General features: G+C 42.3%; 3 protein-coding genes and 1 pseudogene across 9 annotated transcripts; 1 reads left to right on the top strand and 3 right to left on the bottom strand.

The window, feature by feature from the left end:
* Window positions 1-527: 527 nt before the first annotated feature.
* LOC136491125 (UV-B-induced protein At3g17800, chloroplastic-like) lies at window positions 528-4705 on the bottom strand. The gene is made up of 3 exons (XM_066487348.1): window positions 4063-4705; window positions 1960-2237; window positions 528-1522 (listed from the first exon to the last, which is right to left on the bottom strand). The coding sequence occupies exons 1-3, from the start codon at window positions 4441-4443 to the stop codon at window positions 724-726; spliced, it is 1458 nt and encodes a 485-aa protein (XP_066343445.1). The 5' UTR covers window positions 4444-4705; the 3' UTR covers window positions 528-723.
* A 172-nt stretch (window positions 4706-4877) lies between these two features.
* On the bottom strand, window positions 4878-12118 carry LOC136491126 (protein AE7-like). Of its 7 annotated transcripts, none has more exons than XM_066487352.1 (6): window positions 11834-12116; window positions 10908-11020; window positions 6178-6562; window positions 5983-6082; window positions 5412-5457; window positions 4878-5326 (listed from the first exon to the last, which is right to left on the bottom strand). In XM_066487352.1, exons 3-6 carry the CDS (start codon window positions 6513-6515, stop codon window positions 5226-5228), a joined length of 585 nt encoding a protein of 194 aa, XP_066343449.1. In that variant the 5' UTR covers window positions 6516-6562; window positions 10908-11020; window positions 11834-12116; the 3' UTR covers window positions 4878-5225. The 7 variants fall into 7 exon arrangements, with proteins under 7 accessions (XP_066343449.1, XP_066343447.1, XP_066343448.1 ...); XM_066487350.1 differs by lacking the exon at window positions 10908-11020 and adding an exon at window positions 6961-7151; XM_066487351.1 differs by lacking the exon at window positions 10908-11020 and adding an exon at window positions 6961-7146.
* A 145-nt stretch (window positions 12119-12263) lies between these two features.
* LOC136493737 (26S proteasome non-ATPase regulatory subunit 13 homolog B-like) lies at window positions 12264-15266 on the top strand. The gene is made up of 6 exons (XM_066489883.1): window positions 12264-12500; window positions 13485-13931; window positions 14022-14102; window positions 14453-14649; window positions 14720-14819; window positions 14915-15266. The coding sequence occupies exons 1-6, from the start codon at window positions 12348-12350 to the stop codon at window positions 15098-15100; spliced, it is 1164 nt and encodes a 387-aa protein (XP_066345980.1). The 5' UTR covers window positions 12264-12347; the 3' UTR covers window positions 15101-15266.
* A 331-nt stretch (window positions 15267-15597) lies between these two features.
* LOC136493326 (uncharacterized) lies at window positions 15598-20361 on the bottom strand (annotated as a pseudogene).
* Window positions 20362-20964: the final 603 nt, after the last annotated feature.

Below are 20964 nucleotides of genomic sequence, written 5' to 3'. Positions count from 1 at the left end.
CGCCCACGCGCAGCACCCACCGATGCCCGGCCACAGACATGGCTGGACTTCACAACGTGGGAAGGGAACTCTGCGGTCTAGCCAGTGCGCTGCGCCTGCGCCGCATAGTTGGTGTGGCTGTGGCAGATCCTGCATGTTCTGACTTCCGAGAATTCCCGGGCAAATGATCGCCCGCCAGGCTCAAGGCTCCCAGTTCAGATGTGCACGTGTACTTCCTGCTTCTGCAATTGAAGCAAGTAATGACGCCAGATATGTATCTTCAAGTCTATGCAGCTGCAAATTAAGAACATGGTCCACAACTGAAAAATGAAGACGAACAATAGTACCGAGTAGCCATAGCCCATAGCGTGACGGCGAGAACTCAAAGAGCACACTGCGTGCAGCTGTGAACATGACGGCAAACACAACTGAAGAACCGGGAGATAGTGTTACTGTTACAGTGAACTAGTTGATGGGGAAGATTTAGAACACGGTCCAGTGATTTTGGAAAACATCAACCATTTGTTAATTTTCACTTGCCTGTCAGATTACACTATGGATCAGGTCCACTTCCTTTGATGAAAATCACAAACCTGTTAGAGGCATGGTTCATGGACGGTGGTGCTTTGGCTGTTACTGATAGCGAGCAAGAACCATGACTACACTGAGAAACATATCAGAGATGGATCCTACCCTATCTCATGTACACAAACCATTTCCAAAATTCAAATAAGAAAGGCACATTCAACTGTTGACAAAATGGTATTTCGATTCTACATAACTCTCAGCTTCCCACAGGAAGGAACCGAAAGCAACTGCCTCCAAGACCAGATGATTCAGCTCTGTAAATGTGATCGTTATCATTCTACCATCCTTTGCATTGACTGAACCATCATCCAATACCTTGATGTCTGGCCGTCCAAACAATGCCTGAGTTTGCTTCTCAATCAGTGAGACGGCTTCCTTCGATCTGATAGTAGCAAATCTTTGCAATGTATCAGCATCCAGTTGCAAGACATAAGACTTCAACTTGTTTGGATTTGATTCTTCGTCATCCAAACTTATCTCCTCCCCATCAGGTGTAATCTTTACTAAGGACTCCATATCCCAGAATGGATTAGGTTGTAGGTTTTCAAATACTATCTGCTGCTTGGGGTTTGGTGGGAGAGTCTTCATAGTTTTCTCAAGTTGGAATCGCTCATCCACCCTCTTCAGGAAGTAACCATACATGATGGATGCTGCATACAGCTTTCCAAGATTAAAGTTGCTGATTTCAACAACAGTATCCGGTGGTGCTGCTATCTTTTCTCCCATGATAAGATTGAGATGGTTTTGTATCATCTCAAAAGCATCTGTGGAGTGTATGCTTTGCAATTTATCCTCTTGATTAGGCAACGCAGATATGTCACGTACAGGGCCACCCCCTGGTGATAATGCAGATGTCATAGATATGTCATTATCCATGAACCTATATATAATCCAACAGTAGATAATCTCTTCTAAGGCATTCTGCCTTTCCTTCTCTTTGACTTCTGTAATTCTCCTGTAGTTCAATTAGCTTATCACCAATTAGTGAATTGTTAAGTGTAATATTGATGTGACTATGACTATATTTACATGATTCAATGGAGGGTAGAACAATAACATCAAAGCCTTCTAGTCCCAAGCAAGTAATGGCAAGCTATCATCTGAATCAGTCAATCCAGAATCTACTTAGCTGCACCTTGTTTTCCTCTATCTCTACTGCCGAAATTGTTTCTGTTCTTTTTAAATTATATATACGGTCTGAACTGTAGCCTTTTGCATACAGAAACCATTTTTTTCAATGTTGTGAGACTAAATGTGTATCATTATTCATGGATAGTTGCCTTGCAGGTTTACATCTTAATATAAAACATGGTGAACAAAATAGCAGATATGATGATTGAGTGCTTGCTGCTGATTTGAAGGAGACAGTTATAAGGAATTGAGGGAACTTACTTGTAGAGGAGGTCCTGGGGAACTTTTGAGGCTTCTTCGATTTGGGCAGCTTTCTCTGATTGAAGATTTTCAAGTTGCTGATCAACTGTTGCAGGGATAAGGTGAGGGTGTGATTGTAGTATTTGAACCAGAAGTTGACCGCTTGGAGATTCAAATCTAAGTGGAGCAAGCCGTGTGTAGCCATCACTAGATTCTGCTTTTGCTTTAATCTTGAACGTCCTTGTATGGTAATTATGAATCTGGAATCCAGCTTTGGAATGAATGGTACAAGGGAACCCCTGCAGAACAACAAGCCATCATCACTTGACCCAGAATAACTTTTAAAAAAGTGAGATGTAGGTTGCTCATATATAATACAGCATCATGATGTAGACAGAAAATTGCATAGATAAGTAGGGCCTTAATGAACATCTAGGTTCAGCAGAACAGTTCAAGCATAAGAAAGAATAAAACGCAATGATTACCATCAGATGTTAAGGAAGAGCCACACAGCACTGAGAAAATCAACTACACAATGGGCATAACACAACCAACTTCAACAAATGCATCAAAATTTAGTAAAACCAAGTGATCCGAAACATTGATAGTGTAAGTACCAGACATGTTTTTGCTATACCACTACACGATAAGCATCATAAACAGAAAATCCTCAAAACAGAAATATCATATGCTAAGACAGCACAGGCCTTTTTATCTATCTTTATGGTCTGAGGAACTTCCAGGGAAGGTTTGTATTCAATTTTTAGCATTGCACGACACTGCTATTTTTGTAGATTAAATCGAACTGTATACCAGTGTTAAATAAAGTGCAGATATCTTTTGTATGAATGGACAAAGCACACCCGGCACTCCAATGTTGGCGAAGTTGTTGCAATAGTGGATGCATCACATGGCAGAGGAACAGCAAACAAAACCTCACGCAACACTGCCCAGATTGGCACTAACAACAGGTACTCAAAGTTTACTCAATTTAAGTATAGCCAACCATGTTCCCACAAATTCAAGCCTTATTCAGCAACCCGATCTACACAAACGTCAATGGCAAACACATAAGAATTTAGTGAACTGTGAACAAGTGAGCCAAAAAAAAGTTGATATTGTAAGTACTAGACAGATGTTTTTACAACTCTACGAAGGGCTGGTGTGCTAAATCACTACATGGCAATCATCATCAACAGCCAAAATCCTCACAACCCGATCTACACAAACGTCAGTGACGAACACATAAGAATTTAGTGAACAAGTGAGCCAAAAAAATTTGATATTGTAAGTACCAGACAGATGTTTTTACAACTATACAAGGTTTGGCATGCTATATCACTATATGGCAATCATCATGAACAGCCAAAATCCTCACAACAGAAATATCAAATGCTAAGGCAGCCCAGGCCTTTTAATGTATCTATCTTTATGATTTGAGCTACTTTCAGTGACAAGTTCTATATTCAATTTTCAAAGACACTACCATTTGAGTAGGTTAGATAGTTTTGCATATCAGTTTTGAATAAAGTGCGGTGCAGGTATCTTTTCACTGAATGGACAAAGCACACCCAGTAGGCCAGCGCCCTAAACACTGTAGCATGTAGCTCCAGAGCTTTGGAAAAGAATGATAGTTTTTGTTGCAACAGTGGATGCATCGCAAGGCAGAGCAACAGCACACAAAACCTCATGCAACACAGACCAGATTAGCACTAAGAGCACTCAGAGGGCGCTCACTGCTCAATTTGAGTATAACAAACTAGTTTCCACAAATTACGCATCAAGCCTTATTCTGCAATCCGATCTATACAACGTCCAATTCGAGGAACCACACGCCCCCACCAAAACTTCAGCACAAAGAGGATAATATGCTGTCGCAAGGAATATCACGCATACATGAAACAGCCAGCTGGTTAACTCAGCTAGACGCCACTACTAGTCTAAACGCATCACTCAACAAGTCAGCAGCAGCACACCTGCCGATCGAGGAGCGGTACCAATACCGGCGGGAGCCATACACGCTCGCAATCGCTGCTAGAGAGCACCAGTACGCCCGCCCGCCTCACTAGTAGCACGTCGTACAGAATAAGAAATGGCCGGAGGCAGGGGAAAGGGAGGAGCCACCTTGCAGAAGAGCCTGCCGGACTCCACGGCGGCGCGCGGCCTGACGCCACATGACGAAGTGGTCGAGGAGGCGGGGGATGGCGAGGCGAGCACGAGCGCCGCTTCGGCCCACGCCGGCATCCGGGGCGGCGCGGGCGGGGGACGCGGAGGGCTCAGGGCAGCGAGAGCCGAGAGCGAAGGCCTGGGCTGGGGAGCAGGTGAGATTCCGTCGGCTGTTTGGGTTCCTGAGATTTTCTCCTCCGCGCCTGCTGCGCTGTATACACGACACAGCCTGCCTGGTGCCTGCTGCCTGCTGCCTGCTGCTGCTGGTGTGCGCCGTCCAGGTCCAGGCTCAGTCGGGTGCGCACGGCACGCCACGGCCGCGACCTGCGGGCACGCCATGCGACTGCGATGCCGATGCGATACTTGTGAGGCAGCCAGAGCCAGCCGTTTTGCCGTAAGCGTACGGGGCAGTGGAGCACTGCATAAAAGTTTGCCACGACGACACGAGGTTGGGCTGGTGCAATGTGTGCCTGTATGCTGTAGCCAGGGATGCACATGGTTCCGTCTTTCCGTTGGCCTGCTACTGCAAGCATGTCATGCTCATTCGGTGGGCGCTGCTGCAACCTGCAAGCGTATCGTCTTCAGGGAGACGGTTCACAGAATGATAGAATCACAGTGCACTGCAATTAAGCCACAGAATTGGCATGATCAGTTGAGCCAAGAAACCAAACTTAAAGGGAAATCACGATTTTCTTATGCAAACTAAGGTCTAAGGGCATGCTCTACAATTAAAAAAAAACATGCTAGAAACTCGGAAACTAAACATTTCCATGTAGGAAACAGAAATGAGTAATGCTTTGAGGATTCTAGGACTCTCCTACCAAGTTCAGTTGACTGTGTAGGGTACACAGCCACAAAATGGTGTGACACTGACAACGCTCTGAAAGCTACAGCACAAGATTACATCTCCCTTTGCTCAGGCACAGCAGGGAGGTCACAAGCACCAAAAACGTCCAAAAAGGTAACAATTATAATAACTGATCAAAGGGACAGAGGGGGAAAAATCAAGCACACGTCCTTTAACAGCCAACGCATTTCGGTACTCGAATGACAGGAGTGGACTCCATTGGCAATAAGCTAGTGTGGCTTCTGAACATGATATAATATTCAGGCCTGAGGCCTCAATCAAATGTTGGTGATAAGCACTCTTCGACCATGTCCAGTAGATTTGGGTTTTCCAATGCAGCCGCAACACGTTCTTTGTCGTTCAGTTGCTTATTCACTGCAACAAAGAAATAATTTATATGATGAGATATTCAGCCAAGCGATTGATGTGGTAACTATTGCAGAAGCTGTAGAACATATACCAGCAGCTTCAGTTGCGTGCGATCCAGGGGCAACCCTTATGTCCACCTATAACAGTTAAGATTCAGATGGTTGTCCAAATTTTCTAACGAGATAACAAACGATAGAGAGAGAAAGAGTGTGCGCACACACAATAGACAAAGAAACAATTTTCCCTAACATGTTAATGATTAAAAAAACTACCAGATCTTTCTTATTAGATTGCATTTCCGCCTAAAAAATCAAATATTTTCTTATGAAATGTATAGCATATTATGTACATGAGCCACCAATTTTGTAACCATTTTAGTGCCCAAGTTTTATGTGCAACAATGGTATAATCATTTTATAATTCAATCTGAAAGACAGACATTTCAGGCCCATGTACCACCTCTGAAAAAGTAATTAGCAACAAAACTATCCCTTATGATAGCAGTATCCTAACATAAATGCCATGCCTATCACAGATTTCTAGAACTGGCCAAACTGCGCTTGATGGTAACATATCAAACCCTGATTGCTCTGGCAAAATAATATTGATAGTGTAAATTGTAACATAAGTACTTTGTCTCAAGCTCTACAATGACAACACACCTTGTAACGAGGAGGGAGACTCCGTACAAGTTTCACACGTATGCAAAGGCCAATAATAGTTGCCATACTGCAGTGCTCCACTGTTGGGGTGAAAGTAACCCTGATGCAAAGCAAATATGAATCTCAAGAGTGAGCTTCAGTAACAATCCTGAATTGTACATCCAATCCAAGGAGCATAGATATATGAGAACTTACCTGACATGATTACTTTCATCATTGAGTTCAATTGAGTCTTCAGTTACCACATTCAGCTGTTCCAGTGAGTATGGGTGCTCTGGATCCTTTATATCTCTAATGTGATGTAAGAACATTAAGGACCACAACCAAATAGCTAGGATAGAGAGCTCACAGATAAATAGAAAAACAAGCTTCACTACATTTATATAAGGGAAATCATTAAGAAGGATATCAAATATTTCCAGCTGGTCTATGGGCTCTGCCGCATTTTCATCTGTGGTCTCTGGTGCCGGTCGAACGCGCCTTTCTTTTTTCTCATGGATTATAGGATTAGCATTAATCAACCCCATAGCCATTTCTATGAAATGCAATGCAGTAACTTTAGATGAGGAAGACAAAATTCCTGAAAGTCGAAACAAATGAAAATGTGTTGGCAACAATATTTTGTTCAAATTGCACAACTAAATTATACCATAAAATGTTTATCAAAGAATATTTATTTTGCGGGCTGCACTATGAACTCAACCATTTGTGGCAGCTATGCAAAACAACCGCTTGCTTGCTAAGACGCTGGAGTGCAAACTAGGTCCTTTGAGGTTGTTTACAATCAAATGTCCCCTTGCTTATTGAAAAAAAAAATCATGTTGAGTCAACCAAACATAAAAAAGCCTAAAAAACAACAACAACAGAATTCATCCTAAATTTCAGTTGAATCCCAACACCACCAGGCGCGCAAGTCAATAACTTGGCAAAACACCACCCAGCATCCGCAAATGGAACAAGGGGCTTGGAAACACTCACGATATTCCACAGTAGCTTTGCTTCACCCCATCCACTTCTGATTATCCTCATTCAAACAACTCAATAAATGCCAATTCCCGAGACAAAGCACTCTAAGTGGACAGTGGTGTCACCCAACGAAATTGCAGTTAGAAGAGCAACCAAAGAACCTTCCCTCAAACTTGTGAAGCCAAGAAGCTATTATTTCTGCTCTGTACATCAAGAAAATCTCAATTCATGACATGCTACTCCAAGAAAATTCAGAAGATGCTAGAAGGTACTCATACTTGTTTCCAGTTGCAGACCTAGCCAGAAAATATAGGTAGGGCGAACAAGGCACATATGTCAAAGCTAACCAACATTTGGGTTCAGCCAATACCATATATATATGGGTATCATATAACTATTATAGTCTAAACAGTAAATGGATGGTATAGACAAAGATTCAAGTGTTCTCTCACATGAAAAGAACACAGGAATTTTGTTCCATCAACCATATAACTCACCTTACATCGAATGATCAAAACACCAGAAGATAGACAACCTATATTTATTAATTTGAGAAATAAATGTTCGTTTGAAGGTGTTCATTTCATGAATATTTTATTCCTCAAGTAGATAATTAGGGCCCTGTTTGGCAGGATTTCTTGAGGGGCTTCAAGTGTGGCTTCTCTGACTTCTTGGATTAAGTTCTTCAAACACTGATTTAAGAAACAGTTTCACTAGAGGAACTCCAGAAGGGAGAAGCCGTTTTTTGTCTTACAAGGATGAAGCCACATAAGCGTGGCTTCTTGACGAGTCTGGATACAAAGAAACCTTACCAAATAGGACCTAAGTGAATATGTAACAAAAAATATTTGAACATGGGGCTTACTAGAGCAGATTCCCCTTCCACTTCTCCCTCATAAACAACAGCATCGGCACTCAGTCAGTAAGTGGGTGTGTGTGTTTGTGTGTGTGTTTGGGTCTCTGTATGACTCCTTTCTCTACTATTAATACAATGATACACAGTTCTCCTGCGTATCCAACAACAACAACAACAAAGCCTTTAAGTCCCAAACAAGTTGGGATAGACTAGAGTTGAAACCCAGCAGAAACAATCAAGGTTCAGGCACGTGAATAGCTGTCTTCCAAGCACTCCTATCTAAGGCTAAGTCTTTGGGTATATTCCATCATTTCAAGTCTCCTTTTATTGCCTCTACCCAAGTCAACTTCGGTCTTCCTCTGCCTCTCTTCACGTTACTATCCTGGCCTAGGATTCCACTACGCACCGGTGCTTCTGGAGGTCTCCGTTGGACATGTCCAAACCATCTCAACCGGTATTGGACAAGCTTTTCTTCAATTGGTGCTACCCCTAATCTATCACGTATATCATCGTTCCGAACTCGATCCCTTCTTGTATGACCGCAAATCCAACGCAACATACGCATTTCCGCGACACTTATCTATTGAACATGTCGTCTTTTCGTAGGCCAACATTCTGCACCATACAACATAGCAGGTCTAATCGCCGTCCTATAAAACTTGTCTTTTAGCTTCTGTGGTACCCTTTTGTCACATAGGACACCAGATGCTTGCCGTCACTTCATCCACCCTGCTTTGATTCTATGGCTAACATCTTCATCAATATCCCGGTCTCTCTGTAGCATCGATCCTAAATATCGAAAGGTATCCTTCCTAGACACTACTTGACCTTCCAAACTAATATCTTCCTCCTCCCGAATAGTAGTGCCAAAGTCACATCTCATATACTCAGTTTTAGTTCTACTGAGTCTAAAACCTTTGGACTCCAAAGTCTCCCGCTATAACTCTAGTTTCTAATTCACTCCTGTTCGGCTTTCATCAACTAGCACTACATCGTCCACGAAAAGCATACACCAAAGATGTCCCCTTGTATGTCCCTTGTGACCTCATCCATTACTAAGGCAAACAAATAAGGGCTCAAAGCTGACCCTTGATGTAGTTCTATCCTAATCGGGAAGTCATCCGTGTCTCCATCACTTGTTCGAACTCTAGTCACAACATTGTTGTACATGTCCTTAATGAGCCCAACGTACTTCGTTGGGATTTTATGTTTATCCAAAGCCCACCACATAACATTCCTTGGTATTTTATCATAAGCCTTCTCCAAGTCAATAAAAACCATGTGTAGGTCCTTCTTCTTCTCCCTATACCGCTCCATAACTTGTCTTATTAAGAAAATGGCTTCCATGGTTGACCTTCCGGGCATGAAACCAAATTGGTTCATAGAGACCCGCGTTATTGCTCTCAAGCGATGCTCGATAACTCTCTCCCATAGCTTCATAGTATGACTCATCAACTTAATTCCCCGGTAATTAGTACAACTTTAAATATTCCCTTTATTCTTGTAGATCGGTACCAATATACTTCTCCTCCACTCATTAGGCATCTTGTTCGATCGAAAAATATGGTTGAACAGCTTGGTTAGCCATACTATAGCTATGTCCCTGAGACATCTCCACACCTCGATTGGGATACCATCCGGTCTCATCGCCTTACCTCCTTTCATCCTTTTCAACGCCTCTCTGACCTCAGATTCTTGGATTCTCCGCACAAAGCGCCTATTGATGTCATCAAAAGAGTCATCCAACTGAAAGGTTGTGTCCGTATTCTCACCATTGAACAATTTGTCAAAATACTCTTGCCATCGATGTCGGATCTCATCCTCCTTCACCAAGAGATGCTCCCTTTCATCCTTAATGCACTTAACTTGGTTGAAGTCCCTTGTCTTTCTCTCACGAACTCTAGCCATCCTATAAATGTCCCTCTCTCCTTCTTTTGTACTCAAACATTGGTAAAGATCCTCGTACGCTCTACCCTTTGCCACACTTACAGCTCGCTTTGCAGTCTTCTTTGCCACCTTGTACTTCTCTATGTTGTCCACACTCCTGTCATGGTACAAGCGTCTATAACACTCTTTCTTCTCCTTAATAGCCCTTTGGACTTCCTCGTTCCACCACCAAGTATCTTTAGCCCCGCCTCCACTTCCTTTGATTACTCCACACGCCTCTGAGGCCACCTTCCGAATGTTGGTTGCCATCTTCTCCCACATGTTGTTTATGTCTTCTTCTTCCTTCCAAGAGCCCTCTTTGATAACCCTTTCCCTGAATACCTCTGACGTCTCCCCTTTTAGTTTTCACCATTTTGTTCTTTCAATCTTTAGCTTGTTTATCCCTACGGGCACGCACCTGAAAACGAAAGTCTGTCACCAAAAGCTTATGTTGAGAAACAACACACTCCCCTGGTATCACCTTGCAACCCAAGCATGCTCGTTTGTCCTTTCTTCTTGTGAGGACAAAGTCAATCTGGCTAGAGTGTTGTCCGCTACTGAAGGTCACTAGATGAAATTCTCTCTTTCTAAAGAAAGTGTTGGCTATCATCAGGTCAAAAGCTACCGCGAAGTCTAGAACTTCCTCCCCCTCCTGATTCCTACTACCATACCCAAAACCTCCATGAACTGCCTCGAAACCTGCGCTTGTAGTACCTACATACCCATTAAAATCTCCTCCTATAAAAAGCTTCTCACTACAGGGTATAGCTCTAATCAGGCCATCTAAGTCTTCCCAGAATTGTCTCTTAGCACTCTCGTCGAGGCCTACTTGGGGGGCATACGCACTAATTACGTTCAAGACCATATCACCAATGACAAGCTTGACTAAGATAGTCCTATCTCCTTGCCTTCTCACTCCCACCACACTATTCTTGAGGCTCTTATCAATCAAAACTCCTACTCCATTTCTATTTGCAACTGTCCCTGTGTACCAAAGCTTGAAATCTGTATTGTCCACCTGCTTCGCCTTCTGACCCTTCCATTTAGTCTCTTGAACGCATAATATATTTACACGCCTCTTAGTCGCGGTATCAACTAATTCTCTTAACTTACCTGTAAGCGACCCTACATTCCAACTGCCTAAACGGATCCTAGTTGGTTCGACTAGCTTCCTTACCCTTCGCACCCGTCGAATCAGATGTGAAGACCCTTGCTCATCTTTCACTACGCCCGGGCGCCGATGTAGCGCGCCACTAAGGATGCGACGACCCGATCCTTGATTAAGTTCTCCTGCGTATCCGCGAAAAAAAATAAGGTACTTGGGTCCAAGCAACTCTATGAATTGGTACTAAAGATGCTCTTTAAATCTATAAAATTATGCAATTGGCTGATGAGCAACCTAATTTTGTACCCACCTTTTCCAAGAACCCAACATAATTTGAGTATTCAACAAATAAAAGTTCCAACTAGCAAGTAGCAACTACGGAATGTAGGGATCAGACGTGTTTTCTATACTGTTTCTTTGTAAAGGATGAGACAGCCATATGTGCTGTTGCGCCAGCGCTCGCTGTCGCTGATGCTGGCACCTCTCGGTCCTCACCTCCTAGGCCATGCTCGTGCCTGGCTCCAGTACGCCCACGCAGACCACGCCTGGTGCATGCCCTCAATGAGCCAGCTCGGCAGCTCCCTCTATGCTTTCCCTTTCCCACTCAAAATAGCTGAAGCGGGCGGCCAGAATTCGTGTTCACCAATCGCTGTGGTGGCACTTGAACGGTAAGAAGTGATCGGTGGGAGGTGCTCACACTGGATGACACAAACCGAAAGGGCTGAAGAGAACCGATCTCTCTCCAGCTTGGGCTATTCGCAGTTTGGCCATTGCCATCAGCCAAGTCAAGTTAAATTGGGCTGACCTAATATAATACAGCAATACACCTAGTTCGGCCTAGCGCTCACGCCACGATTTGGGAGAAAAATTGAAGGGAAATCTGTAGCTGTTTCTACTCTGGAGAATTGTACATCAACTAGCCATCTGTTCCTACAGCTAGACAGGAGACAGGAGACAGGAGACAGAAGACAGAGAGGACACTCACGGTCACGGCTCACCTAGGCGGTTCGGCGGACGGCGATTGGCGGGGCGGCTCGGCCTGGAGCTTAAGCCTTGGATGGAGGAGTCACACCGGCGAAGGTCTGGCCGGCCCGTGCGCGTGCGGGGTCGCCGTCCCGGCGTCGCCTCCCAGGAGCGCCAGCAGTCGGTGGAGAACGGGTGAGGGCCGGCCGTCGACTCGATTTCACGCCCTCCTAGCACCGGTGACCTGGCTCCAAACCTAGGACGGCAGCGAGCGAGCGGAGAAGGCGGACGCGTCGGGAAAGACGACTTGGCTGTTTCTCTCTTTCTGGTGCTACTAGTAATCCATTCTAACTTCGCTAAAGCCTCTTGTGGGCCTTATGGGCCGTGTTGGGCCTCCTCACATACAAGTATACAAGTGTATACAGGCTCGGTAACGAGCTGCGAGCCCGACCGCGACCGAGCAGATCGATCCATCGTTCTTCGGTTCTTCCAGCTCGTGCAGTGCTCGTCTTCTTGGCCGGGAAGAAAGAAAAGGGGCTTTGGCTGGCGATGGCGGCGGCGATGGAGTTCCTGGAGGCGCAGGGCGCGACCCGGCCGGAGCTCGCGGAGTGGTACGCGGCGCTCGCCGACCTGTACAAGCGAAAGCTATGGCACCAGCTCACCCTCAAGCTGGATCAGTTCCTCGCGCTCGCCGTCGTCCAGGTCCGCATGATTCCATCATTAATGATGTCTCGTTTTGTTTACCTACTCTAGTCGGTTGTCTTCTGGCGTGCAGCGTGCGGCTTGATCTGTTTAGGGTTAAACTTTAAAGGGGACGCATTTTTACTTGTGGCCGTTAGCTTTTAAGTTCAATGCTGTGCGCTGCAGCGCGCGGAGTAGATGGTAATCTCACAAGGGTGAGGTGTTTGTGTGGGTTAATTATGTTAAGAGAACACCATCATGCAATACTGTCTATCAGTATAGGTTCGAGTTCGATCATAGGAGCGTGCATACCTAAGTTTGGATTATGTGTAATATGTTTCTACTACACTCCTAGAGTTAAATGCTTGAGTTTTTGTTGCTTTTAGTTTACTACTCCTACTTAACAGATACTCTTGCTTAACTTGCTATGGTTTTGATTGTCTACACACCTATTACATTTCCTATCCTAGGTGTAAACATGTCACAGCTGTTGTAATGTGATGTATCTTTAATTTATCTCTTGGGCTTATGAAATAATTACCCATTGTGAATACATACTGGTTGCTTGTGCTCAGAATTTTGGTTGCTAACTCTATTAATCTGTGGAAATTGTGACCCTTTGGAAATTGTTTCTTATGTAAACTAGCTCACTTGTGTCGGTACAGAATCATAGTTCATTGGACTTAATTGTTATTAATATATAATATATATTATGCAATATGGAATGACTTCCCTTCAAGCACCAATTACATATAGTATTATTAGTTAACATTGTGCAAACAGGTAGTTTTCTTCCTGAAAGCAATGGATGAATAAATTTTCAGTTATCACATTGCAATTCACATCAATGTTGTGAAATTATAAAGTACTCTTATCACATTCACATGTAGATTCATACTTCCACAGATACTTCGAGGCCTTTTTATCAACAGTTTGATTGCCCTTTTACTGTCTTTACCACTGCGCTGATCGCTTTGTGTGTGTGTGTGTGTTTTTTTCATTCAGGCGGGTGATGCTCTGATTCAGCTTTATAATCATTTCATCTCTGATTTTGAGACAAAGATCAATCTTCTTAAATTTGCTCACTTCACAGTCGTAGTTTCACGCCAGTATTTGGACAAGGATGCAGGTATAAACTATCTTGAAGGCGTAATTTCAAAACTGCGTGATACCCCGGAATCGCGGATTGAAGAGCCCATTCTGTATGTAAAGATGCAGATAGCAGCATTTCTTCTTGAGAAAGGGAATCAAAAGGATTGTAAGAAGCTGCTAGAAGAGGGCAAAACCACTTTGGACAGCATGGTTGATGTTGATCCTTCTGTGCATGGTACCTATTACTGGGTGTGTTCTCAGTATCATAAGTCCCGTCAAGACTACTCAGAATTCTACAAAAGTGCTCTTCTTTATCTTGCATACACAACAGTCGAGTCACTTTCAGAACCATTCAAACAGGTTTTACATATTACTCCCTGCTTATATTTTGATACCAATAGATTGGGCTTATTCTTACAGTTTCTGATAGGGTTTATATATGAGTTTCAGAACCTGGCATTTGACCTCTCACTTGCTGCTTTATTGGGTGAAAACATTTACAACTTCGGGGAGCTACTTGCCCATCCGATCGTAAGTACAAGTTTTGCACTCGATTGTTCGTGATGTCTTCTTTAGAACTGAGTCCTTGATTTTGAATTGTCTTGTCTAGGACTTTAATTTTGTCCATACGGAAGATTTTAGAATGCCATTGCTATAATCCAATGCAAATTTGCTAAGCTGGATCAATGTGTTTTTCTTATATATGGCATATGAATCATTGACTTCACTTGACATGAAAATACAGCCTGATAAATAAACTTTGCTGTATTCATGAACCAAACTCGTGGCCATACCTAACAGCTTGAATAGTCAAATTTATCTTCACTATAGTGCAATTGCTTTGAGAATTCGAACTGATTTCCATTGTTGACATCATGTAGATCCATAGCCTTTTGGGAACTCAGGCTGAGTGGATATTTCATATGTTGCAAGCTTTCAACTCTGTGAATCTAGCCTTGTACCAAGAAATCTGCAAAGCTCATAACACCGCTTTGAGTGCACAGCTTGCATTGGTGCAAAACGAGATGAATCTTATTGAAAAGATCAACATTCTTTGCTTGATGGAAATCATTTTCAGGTAATTCTCGTGGTCATCTGGTGCTATCATGAGCGAAGCTTAGTTCAGTAACAGCTTTGTCTACCTGCAGTCGATCATCTGAAAACCGCACGATCCCAATGCGGGATATAGCAGAACAGACCAAGCTCTCTGTTGAAGATGTGGAGTATCTACTAATGAAGTGCCTCTCTGTAAGACCTACCCTCCAAAAACGGTGCTTGGCCCTTTTTGTTCTTGTGGCAGTATCATCATGGTCTTTTGACATTACTATGTTTTTTTTCTTCAGGCTCGTCTTATAGAAGCCATAATTGATCAGGTCGATGGAGTTGTCCATGTTTCATGGGTTCAACCAAGGGTGTTGGGCATAGACCAAGTGAAATCCTTGCGTGACCGCTTGGATACATGGATTGGGAAGGTCAATACGACCTTGCTTTCTGTTGAAGCTGAGACACCAGATTTGGTATCTTCGTGATGTTCTACTCCTCTCGAAGGATCACTGTGATATAATCTGATGTGAACGAAGTCATTAGATATTTATCGGGTTGTCCGCCTGTAACGATTGCTGTAACAGTGTAACCTCGTTGCTTCAGTTTTACAGTGTACATTCTTATGGAACCGTTGCTTCGCAGAATGCTTCAGCTGACTCTTAGCTTAAGGTGCGATCTTATTTTTTTTTTAAACAATAAGACACCGAACCGAAACAAGCATTCAGCCATTCACCTACGTCTACGCTCGACGATTAAGTATTCTCAAATCACAAGGAATCAGCATAAATGACTTAAGATTTCGAGGGAATTCCATAGCACTTCTCCAAAAGCCAAGGATTAGAAATCAAAACTTAACTGTAACCATCTTACATACATCTCAATACAATGAGAATGGCGATATCCAAATGCTAAACAAAATTTGCCAACATCGTGTTGCTAGTGTCCACTACTATATATATCCATATGAACCATAACGAATCAGTGGTCACAAATCACACTAGTCAGCATATATGACTTCCAGCATTTTCAAGGAATCCATAGCATTTTTGCAAAAGACGGGGGTTAGAACACAACTCAGCTGTGACTACTATCCTACACCTATATCTCAATACAATGGAATGGCGATAAGCAACTGCTAAACAAAATTTGCCAGCACCATGTTGCCGGGGCCTAGTACATAGAGTATAACTGTAAGAACAAGGATTTGGTTCAGATTTGAGAAGAGTGTGGGCCTTCTAGTTCTGATCTTGGACAATTATCTGATTAACCACGCCAACAGCAATCGTGCGCCCAGATGACCTCAAGTATGCCCTCCCAAGAGCACGGCTCTTAGAGAATTCCTGAACACAGACAGCTCCATCTAGTGTGACCTGAAAAATTGCAAGAAAAACAGTACACTGGTATGTGAAATGTATGATCGTTGGGTAGTCTAAAAGAAAGCCATTCACAGTTATCCATTTCATTTATTACCTGTATAAGAGCATTCTGCTTGGATTTAAGAAATCGAGGTGCCGATTTACTTGGTTTGCCAGTCTTGTCAAGTAATGCAATGATTTTTGTTACTCTTGCGGCCTCCTTCACATGATGTATGTGAAATTCCACCTAGGTCCAGTCATCCAGAACATTGTTATGATATGCTGGTAAAAGCTAATCAAGCAGAATTTGTCATAATTTTACCTGAGAGCCAACAAGAATAGGAGTAGTGATGTCCAGGACTAGAACCTTCAGCTCCAAGTGGTTAGCTACAGCCACAGGGAAACCAGGGTGGCAAAGAACCCCGCCAGGTATTAGTTGACTTCCATCAATACCCTGTAAACAAATCGCCACATTATCACCAGCTCTCGCTATGGTGCATGAATTGGAGTCCCGCTCAATGGTCTTCACAGTCGCCTCTTGCCCAGAAGGTAGAACTAACACCTGCAACAGGAAATAAAGGATGTCACAGAAAAATATAAGCATCACCATATAATTCACGACCATTCAACTGAACAGTAAAGAAAGAAGTGGGAAAGGAAAAAATTTCCCCAGGACATTATTAAACAACTTAGATGCAGCTAAATTCCCGTATCTTGATACTGAAAGGTCAAGGATTAGCATCACATGGCCAAGATCATGGTTTTAAACTTTTAATAAATATACTGGAACCTTATCCACTTCATATCAAATTCTCAATGCAATAGTGGATCATTTAATCATTTAACGCGTCTGCAGGGAAGAGAAGCTCCATAGGAACATACCTTAGAACCATTTTGAATGGCTCCAGTTTCCAATTTTCCATAAGCTGCCCATTGTCCTGTTGACTGAGACTTTATAACATCACAGATTGGAAGAATCAAGGGCATCGAAACATCCCGAGAAGGAAGCTGCAGGGAATCTATAGCATCCAAGAGGCAAAACCCTTGATACCTAACAGGATATCTCCATTTTAGATACACAAAAGAAACAGCATACTCCTAATCACATAGAAACCCTTCGTGGCCAACAAAAAAAAAATATAACATTCTTCCCATACATGTTCAAGGTCCACACTCTCAAATTTGACCAAATAGGCGCTGTGAAAATATACATGTGATGATTGAAAAAGGCTACTGAGTAGTAGAAACCAATTTTTTTATTAAAAAACAACATTGAACATTTAACTGCAGGCATAGTTCATTTAAGAGTAGTGAGAAGCTGTTCTCCAAAACATTGACAGGTTTTAGTATGAAATTAACCAAACAACATTAACATGAAAATCCATAGCAGCATAGCTGTTCACAACCATTTGCTCCAAATATGGATAAGCAAATTGCCAGCAAACTACAGTCTCTTTTACTTGTAGTTAAAGAGATGGACAATCTCCAAACACTTCCACCTTTTTCCTGATTACATGTAGAAAAAATATATATACAGCGTTCAATTCTCTCCAGACAACATCAGTCGTCATTTGATATATGTAGTTCAACTTCTTAAATTTAATTACTTAGATCAAAATGATGAAAGTGACATGTAGATATGTCTTGAAAAACAAATGACAATATTACATATTTACATTTATAACCAATATATTACAATGGAATTCAGCATCACAGTTCACACTTTAGAGATTGTATTGATGCTCAAAACGACATTGACCGAAGCGAGTATAACTACTGTTAGTGATAATCGCCTAAGATAGTTTCATGCAAGGCAGCAAGAGGAACTATTATACATTGCTATACAGTCCAGACGATGTCTATTTTGGACTGTGGTAGTATTAGAGATATGAGCACCACAAAACATGTATACGCTGAAGCAATTTTTACAACACTATTCAATCCATGAGATGATATAGATTTAAGATCCATTTGCAACAATAGGTTTGAACTTTGAAGCGCCTTCTAAACAGAAAGGAACGATAAGTCATAAATTTCAGACTACTCGTAGGAGGTCATAAGCTAGACAACCTCATCATTGTAATGTAATTATCGACATGGAACAAAAGTTCACCTGATATCGAACTTACCACAAGGTTAAACGAGCATCTGAAGGAGCATTGATCAAATTTTGGTTTTCTACAACACTAAGAGGAATCCAGGTAATAGCTGAGTCCTTGAAGTTGCATGACCGCAGGAAACTACCAAGTTGTAGTTTGATGAAATCAAACCTTTCTTTTGCATACACAACAGCATCCATCTTGTTGACTGCGACAACAAGCTGTTCGACACCAAAGCTTCTAACAAGCTGAGCATGCTCTTTAGTCTGGCCAACACCTTTTCCTCCTTCACCGTCCATGCCAGCTTCAAAAGAACCAGTGGAAGCATCGACGACAAGAATAGCTGCATCAGCTTGTGTTGCACCAGATATCATATTTGGCACAAAATCTTTGTGGCCAGGTGAGTCAAGTAAAACTACACGGAATTTCTTAGTCTCCAAATAAGCCACAGCCACAGTCATTGTCACACCCCGTTCCCTTTCTTCACTGCTCTCATCCATGGCCCATGCAAAAGCAAATGACCCCTTCCCCTAAAAAAATGCAATATAAAACAGACAGTTATTACACACATTAAGAAATAGAGTGGCTTATATGAAAGAGGGACCAACATACTTTCTCTTTCGACTCCTTTTCATTCTTGTGCATAACTTTTTTTGATATCCTTCCTAAGAGATGCAGTAATCTCCCAGATAGTGTCGACTTCCCAGAATCAACATGACCAACCTGCCCACATTGTTCAAAGTCACTTCCCTTCAGACATCGTACATGTAGAAGAACAACAATGCCAAATAATAGATACTGTATTTACAACAGAAGTTGGGTGATGACCTACTATTGCAAGGTTTAGTTGGCTCAGCACCCCTGACTCCGGATCAGCTAACATCCACTTCTCAGGCTTATACTCTTCAGACAAACAAGGTTTTGTAACATTCACATTGTTGTTGTCTACATTTAGCTGGCCTAGGTCAGAAGAGAGTTTCTGGATCACATTGTCATTCTGTGAAGAACTGCTAGCCCCGCCACTCTGGTTACCCTTCGGCTGAAAACCATCGGAAGCCAACAGAGCTATCCTTTCCACAGGTACTTCAGAAAGTACAGGTGTTTTTCTTCTTTTTTTCAGCACCTAGTGAGCTTCCAGCAGATGTTAACTGCATGGAATTGGCTGTTGAGATGCACAAAACAATTAGAATTGAGGAAACAGGAAAAAAGATAACTACCTGTTAATAGAATATGCAGCATATCAACTTTAGTTTCGCACATCAATCAATCTTAATACAAGAACACCTCAATTCAGAAAGCGTGCCAAGCAAGATATTGACTGCAAAGCCATTGAACAAGCAAACCATTTCTTTAGTGTATATAGACAATGTTTAGCAATTAGCATCCAAAAATACTTACGGATAGCCCAATGCTATGGACTGCAATAGCAACAAAGGTCTTCAACTAGATTGGGATTGACAGAAAAAAAAAAGTCCACAAAGCCATGGGAACATCAAACGTCGGTCCGTAGTGGGAAAAAAGAAAACCAAGATCCTTTTCGGCACATACGAGAAGCAAATGTGCATGGTTATACTGCTAGTCATTATTTTTCCCTTCCATTTTTCCTATTTATTTGGATGATTAGGAAGAAGCAACCAACTCGATAGTACATGCCAACTGAGTTCTTAGTTAGACATATGAACAATCTAATAATCTATACAAATGATGCAAATTTGTATCAATAATACATTTATCATAAGACATACTAGCATGCTTTCTCGCAGAATCACCATCAGAATCCAGAGAACGAATCTTCACTGGCGTCCTGGCAGAATTGGTTTTTGACACAGCAGATGTCCTTGGCTCACTTGACACTGCAACGGCTGCATCTGACAGAACAATGATAACATGTAAGGAAACATTACGATTCCTTGTATACTTATAAACAGAATCAGAATTGTTGAAGCATGTGTGACTCTGATACCTTTTAACAGACCATCCTTCGCAGATTTGACAAAGGTCTCACGGAAAACCCCACACATCTCACAGTACACCATGCTTTCATGATTACTGAACGTGCACATGGAACATGTCCAATGAACCGGCACTGTACTTGAGGACTTCTTCAATGATTCTATGAAAGATATTGGCAACAAATATTAGAGATCAATGAGCCATATACTCATATTACAGTCCATTGGGTTGTACTAGCAGAGAAACTCCTCAAAACTAAACCATGCAATAAGGACATAAAGTGCAACACATGTAAAGCATAGACGTTTGAAGATCCAAAGGATACCAATCAAATCAATTAGCTGGATGACGCCAAAAAATCATTTCCGTAGCTCAGGATGTTAAAAACAATACTATGCATGTTCACCACATGCCCACAATCCGGCAAACAATCAGCAGCGATACCTGCTAGAAGAGTGGTAACCTGCTAAGCCCCATACATTTTCATACTGCACAAGGTTTTTGTTTAAATTTTGACTGCTGACTCGATGTGTGAAAATTGACCTCAGAATGCAAATATGCATGATGCCTTCAGGCAACGAATATGCAACACAACATCTCCATAGCACAGCATAAGAGGATGCAAATTTTGCATGTAGTAAATCACTGTTTCAATTTCACATACAGAATGCTACATCTACAATAAAACTGGGCACAATTACATGCAACCCACATCAAGCAGTTGAGCCTATCAGCAGTTGGTGACCAAAATAGGCAGTAGAAATTAATGCAAGACAACGAAATAAACACTAATCAGCTGGGCAGCCATTGATTTGAGCAATAGAACAGCTGTTGTGAAAAAATAGGCACATTTCCGATTGTCTCAATCAGACTATAAAGCAGCTCTAGTAACCATTGCCACCTCTTTAGAGATGATATATTGATATGGATAAAGCCAGAAGA

This window comes from Miscanthus floridulus, chromosome 11, assembly GCF_019320115.1.
Source record: "Miscanthus floridulus cultivar M001 chromosome 11, ASM1932011v1, whole genome shotgun sequence".
Lineage (NCBI taxonomy): Eukaryota > Viridiplantae > Streptophyta > Magnoliopsida > Poales > Poaceae > Miscanthus > Miscanthus floridulus.
Note: the sequence above shows the minus strand (reverse complement) of the source record. Positions and strands in the feature narration are given on the sequence as shown.

Bases quoted from the DNA above. Each gene is read 5' to 3' on its own strand.
- LOC136493737 (XM_066489883.1), top strand. From the start codon at position 12,348: ATGGCGGCGGCGATGGAGTTCCTGGAGGCGCAGGGCGCGACCCGGCCG. The intron at 13,932-14,021 runs GTTTTACATATT...TATGAGTTTCAG, and splicing joins TTTCAGAACCATTCAAACAG to AACCTGGCATTTGACCTCTC. The intron at 14,650-14,719 runs GTAATTCTCGTG...GTCTACCTGCAG, and splicing joins TTGATGGAAATCATTTTCAG to TCGATCATCTGAAAACCGCA.
- LOC136491125 (XM_066487348.1), bottom strand. From the start codon at position 4,443: ATGGCGTGCCCGCAGGTCGCGGCCGTGGCGTGCCGTGCGCACCCGACT. The intron at 2,238-4,062 runs GTGGCTCCTCCC...GTTGTTCTGCAG, and splicing joins CCGGCAGGCTCTTCTGCAAG to GGGTTCCCTTGTACCATTCA. The intron at 1,523-1,959 runs GTAAGTTCCCTC...ATTGAACTACAG, and splicing joins CCCCAGGACCTCCTCTACAA to GAGAATTACAGAAGTCAAAG.
- LOC136491126 (XM_066487355.1), bottom strand. From the start codon at position 6,515: ATGGCTATGGGGTTGATTAATGCTAATCCTATAATCCATGAGAAAAAA. The intron at 5,458-5,982 runs GTGTGTTGTCAT...TAACTGTTATAG, and splicing joins GTCTCCCTCCTCGTTACAAG to GTGGACATAAGGGTTGCCCC. The intron at 5,327-5,411 runs GTATATGTTCTA...TCTTTGTTGCAG, and splicing joins GCACGCAACTGAAGCTGCTG to TGAATAAGCAACTGAACGAC.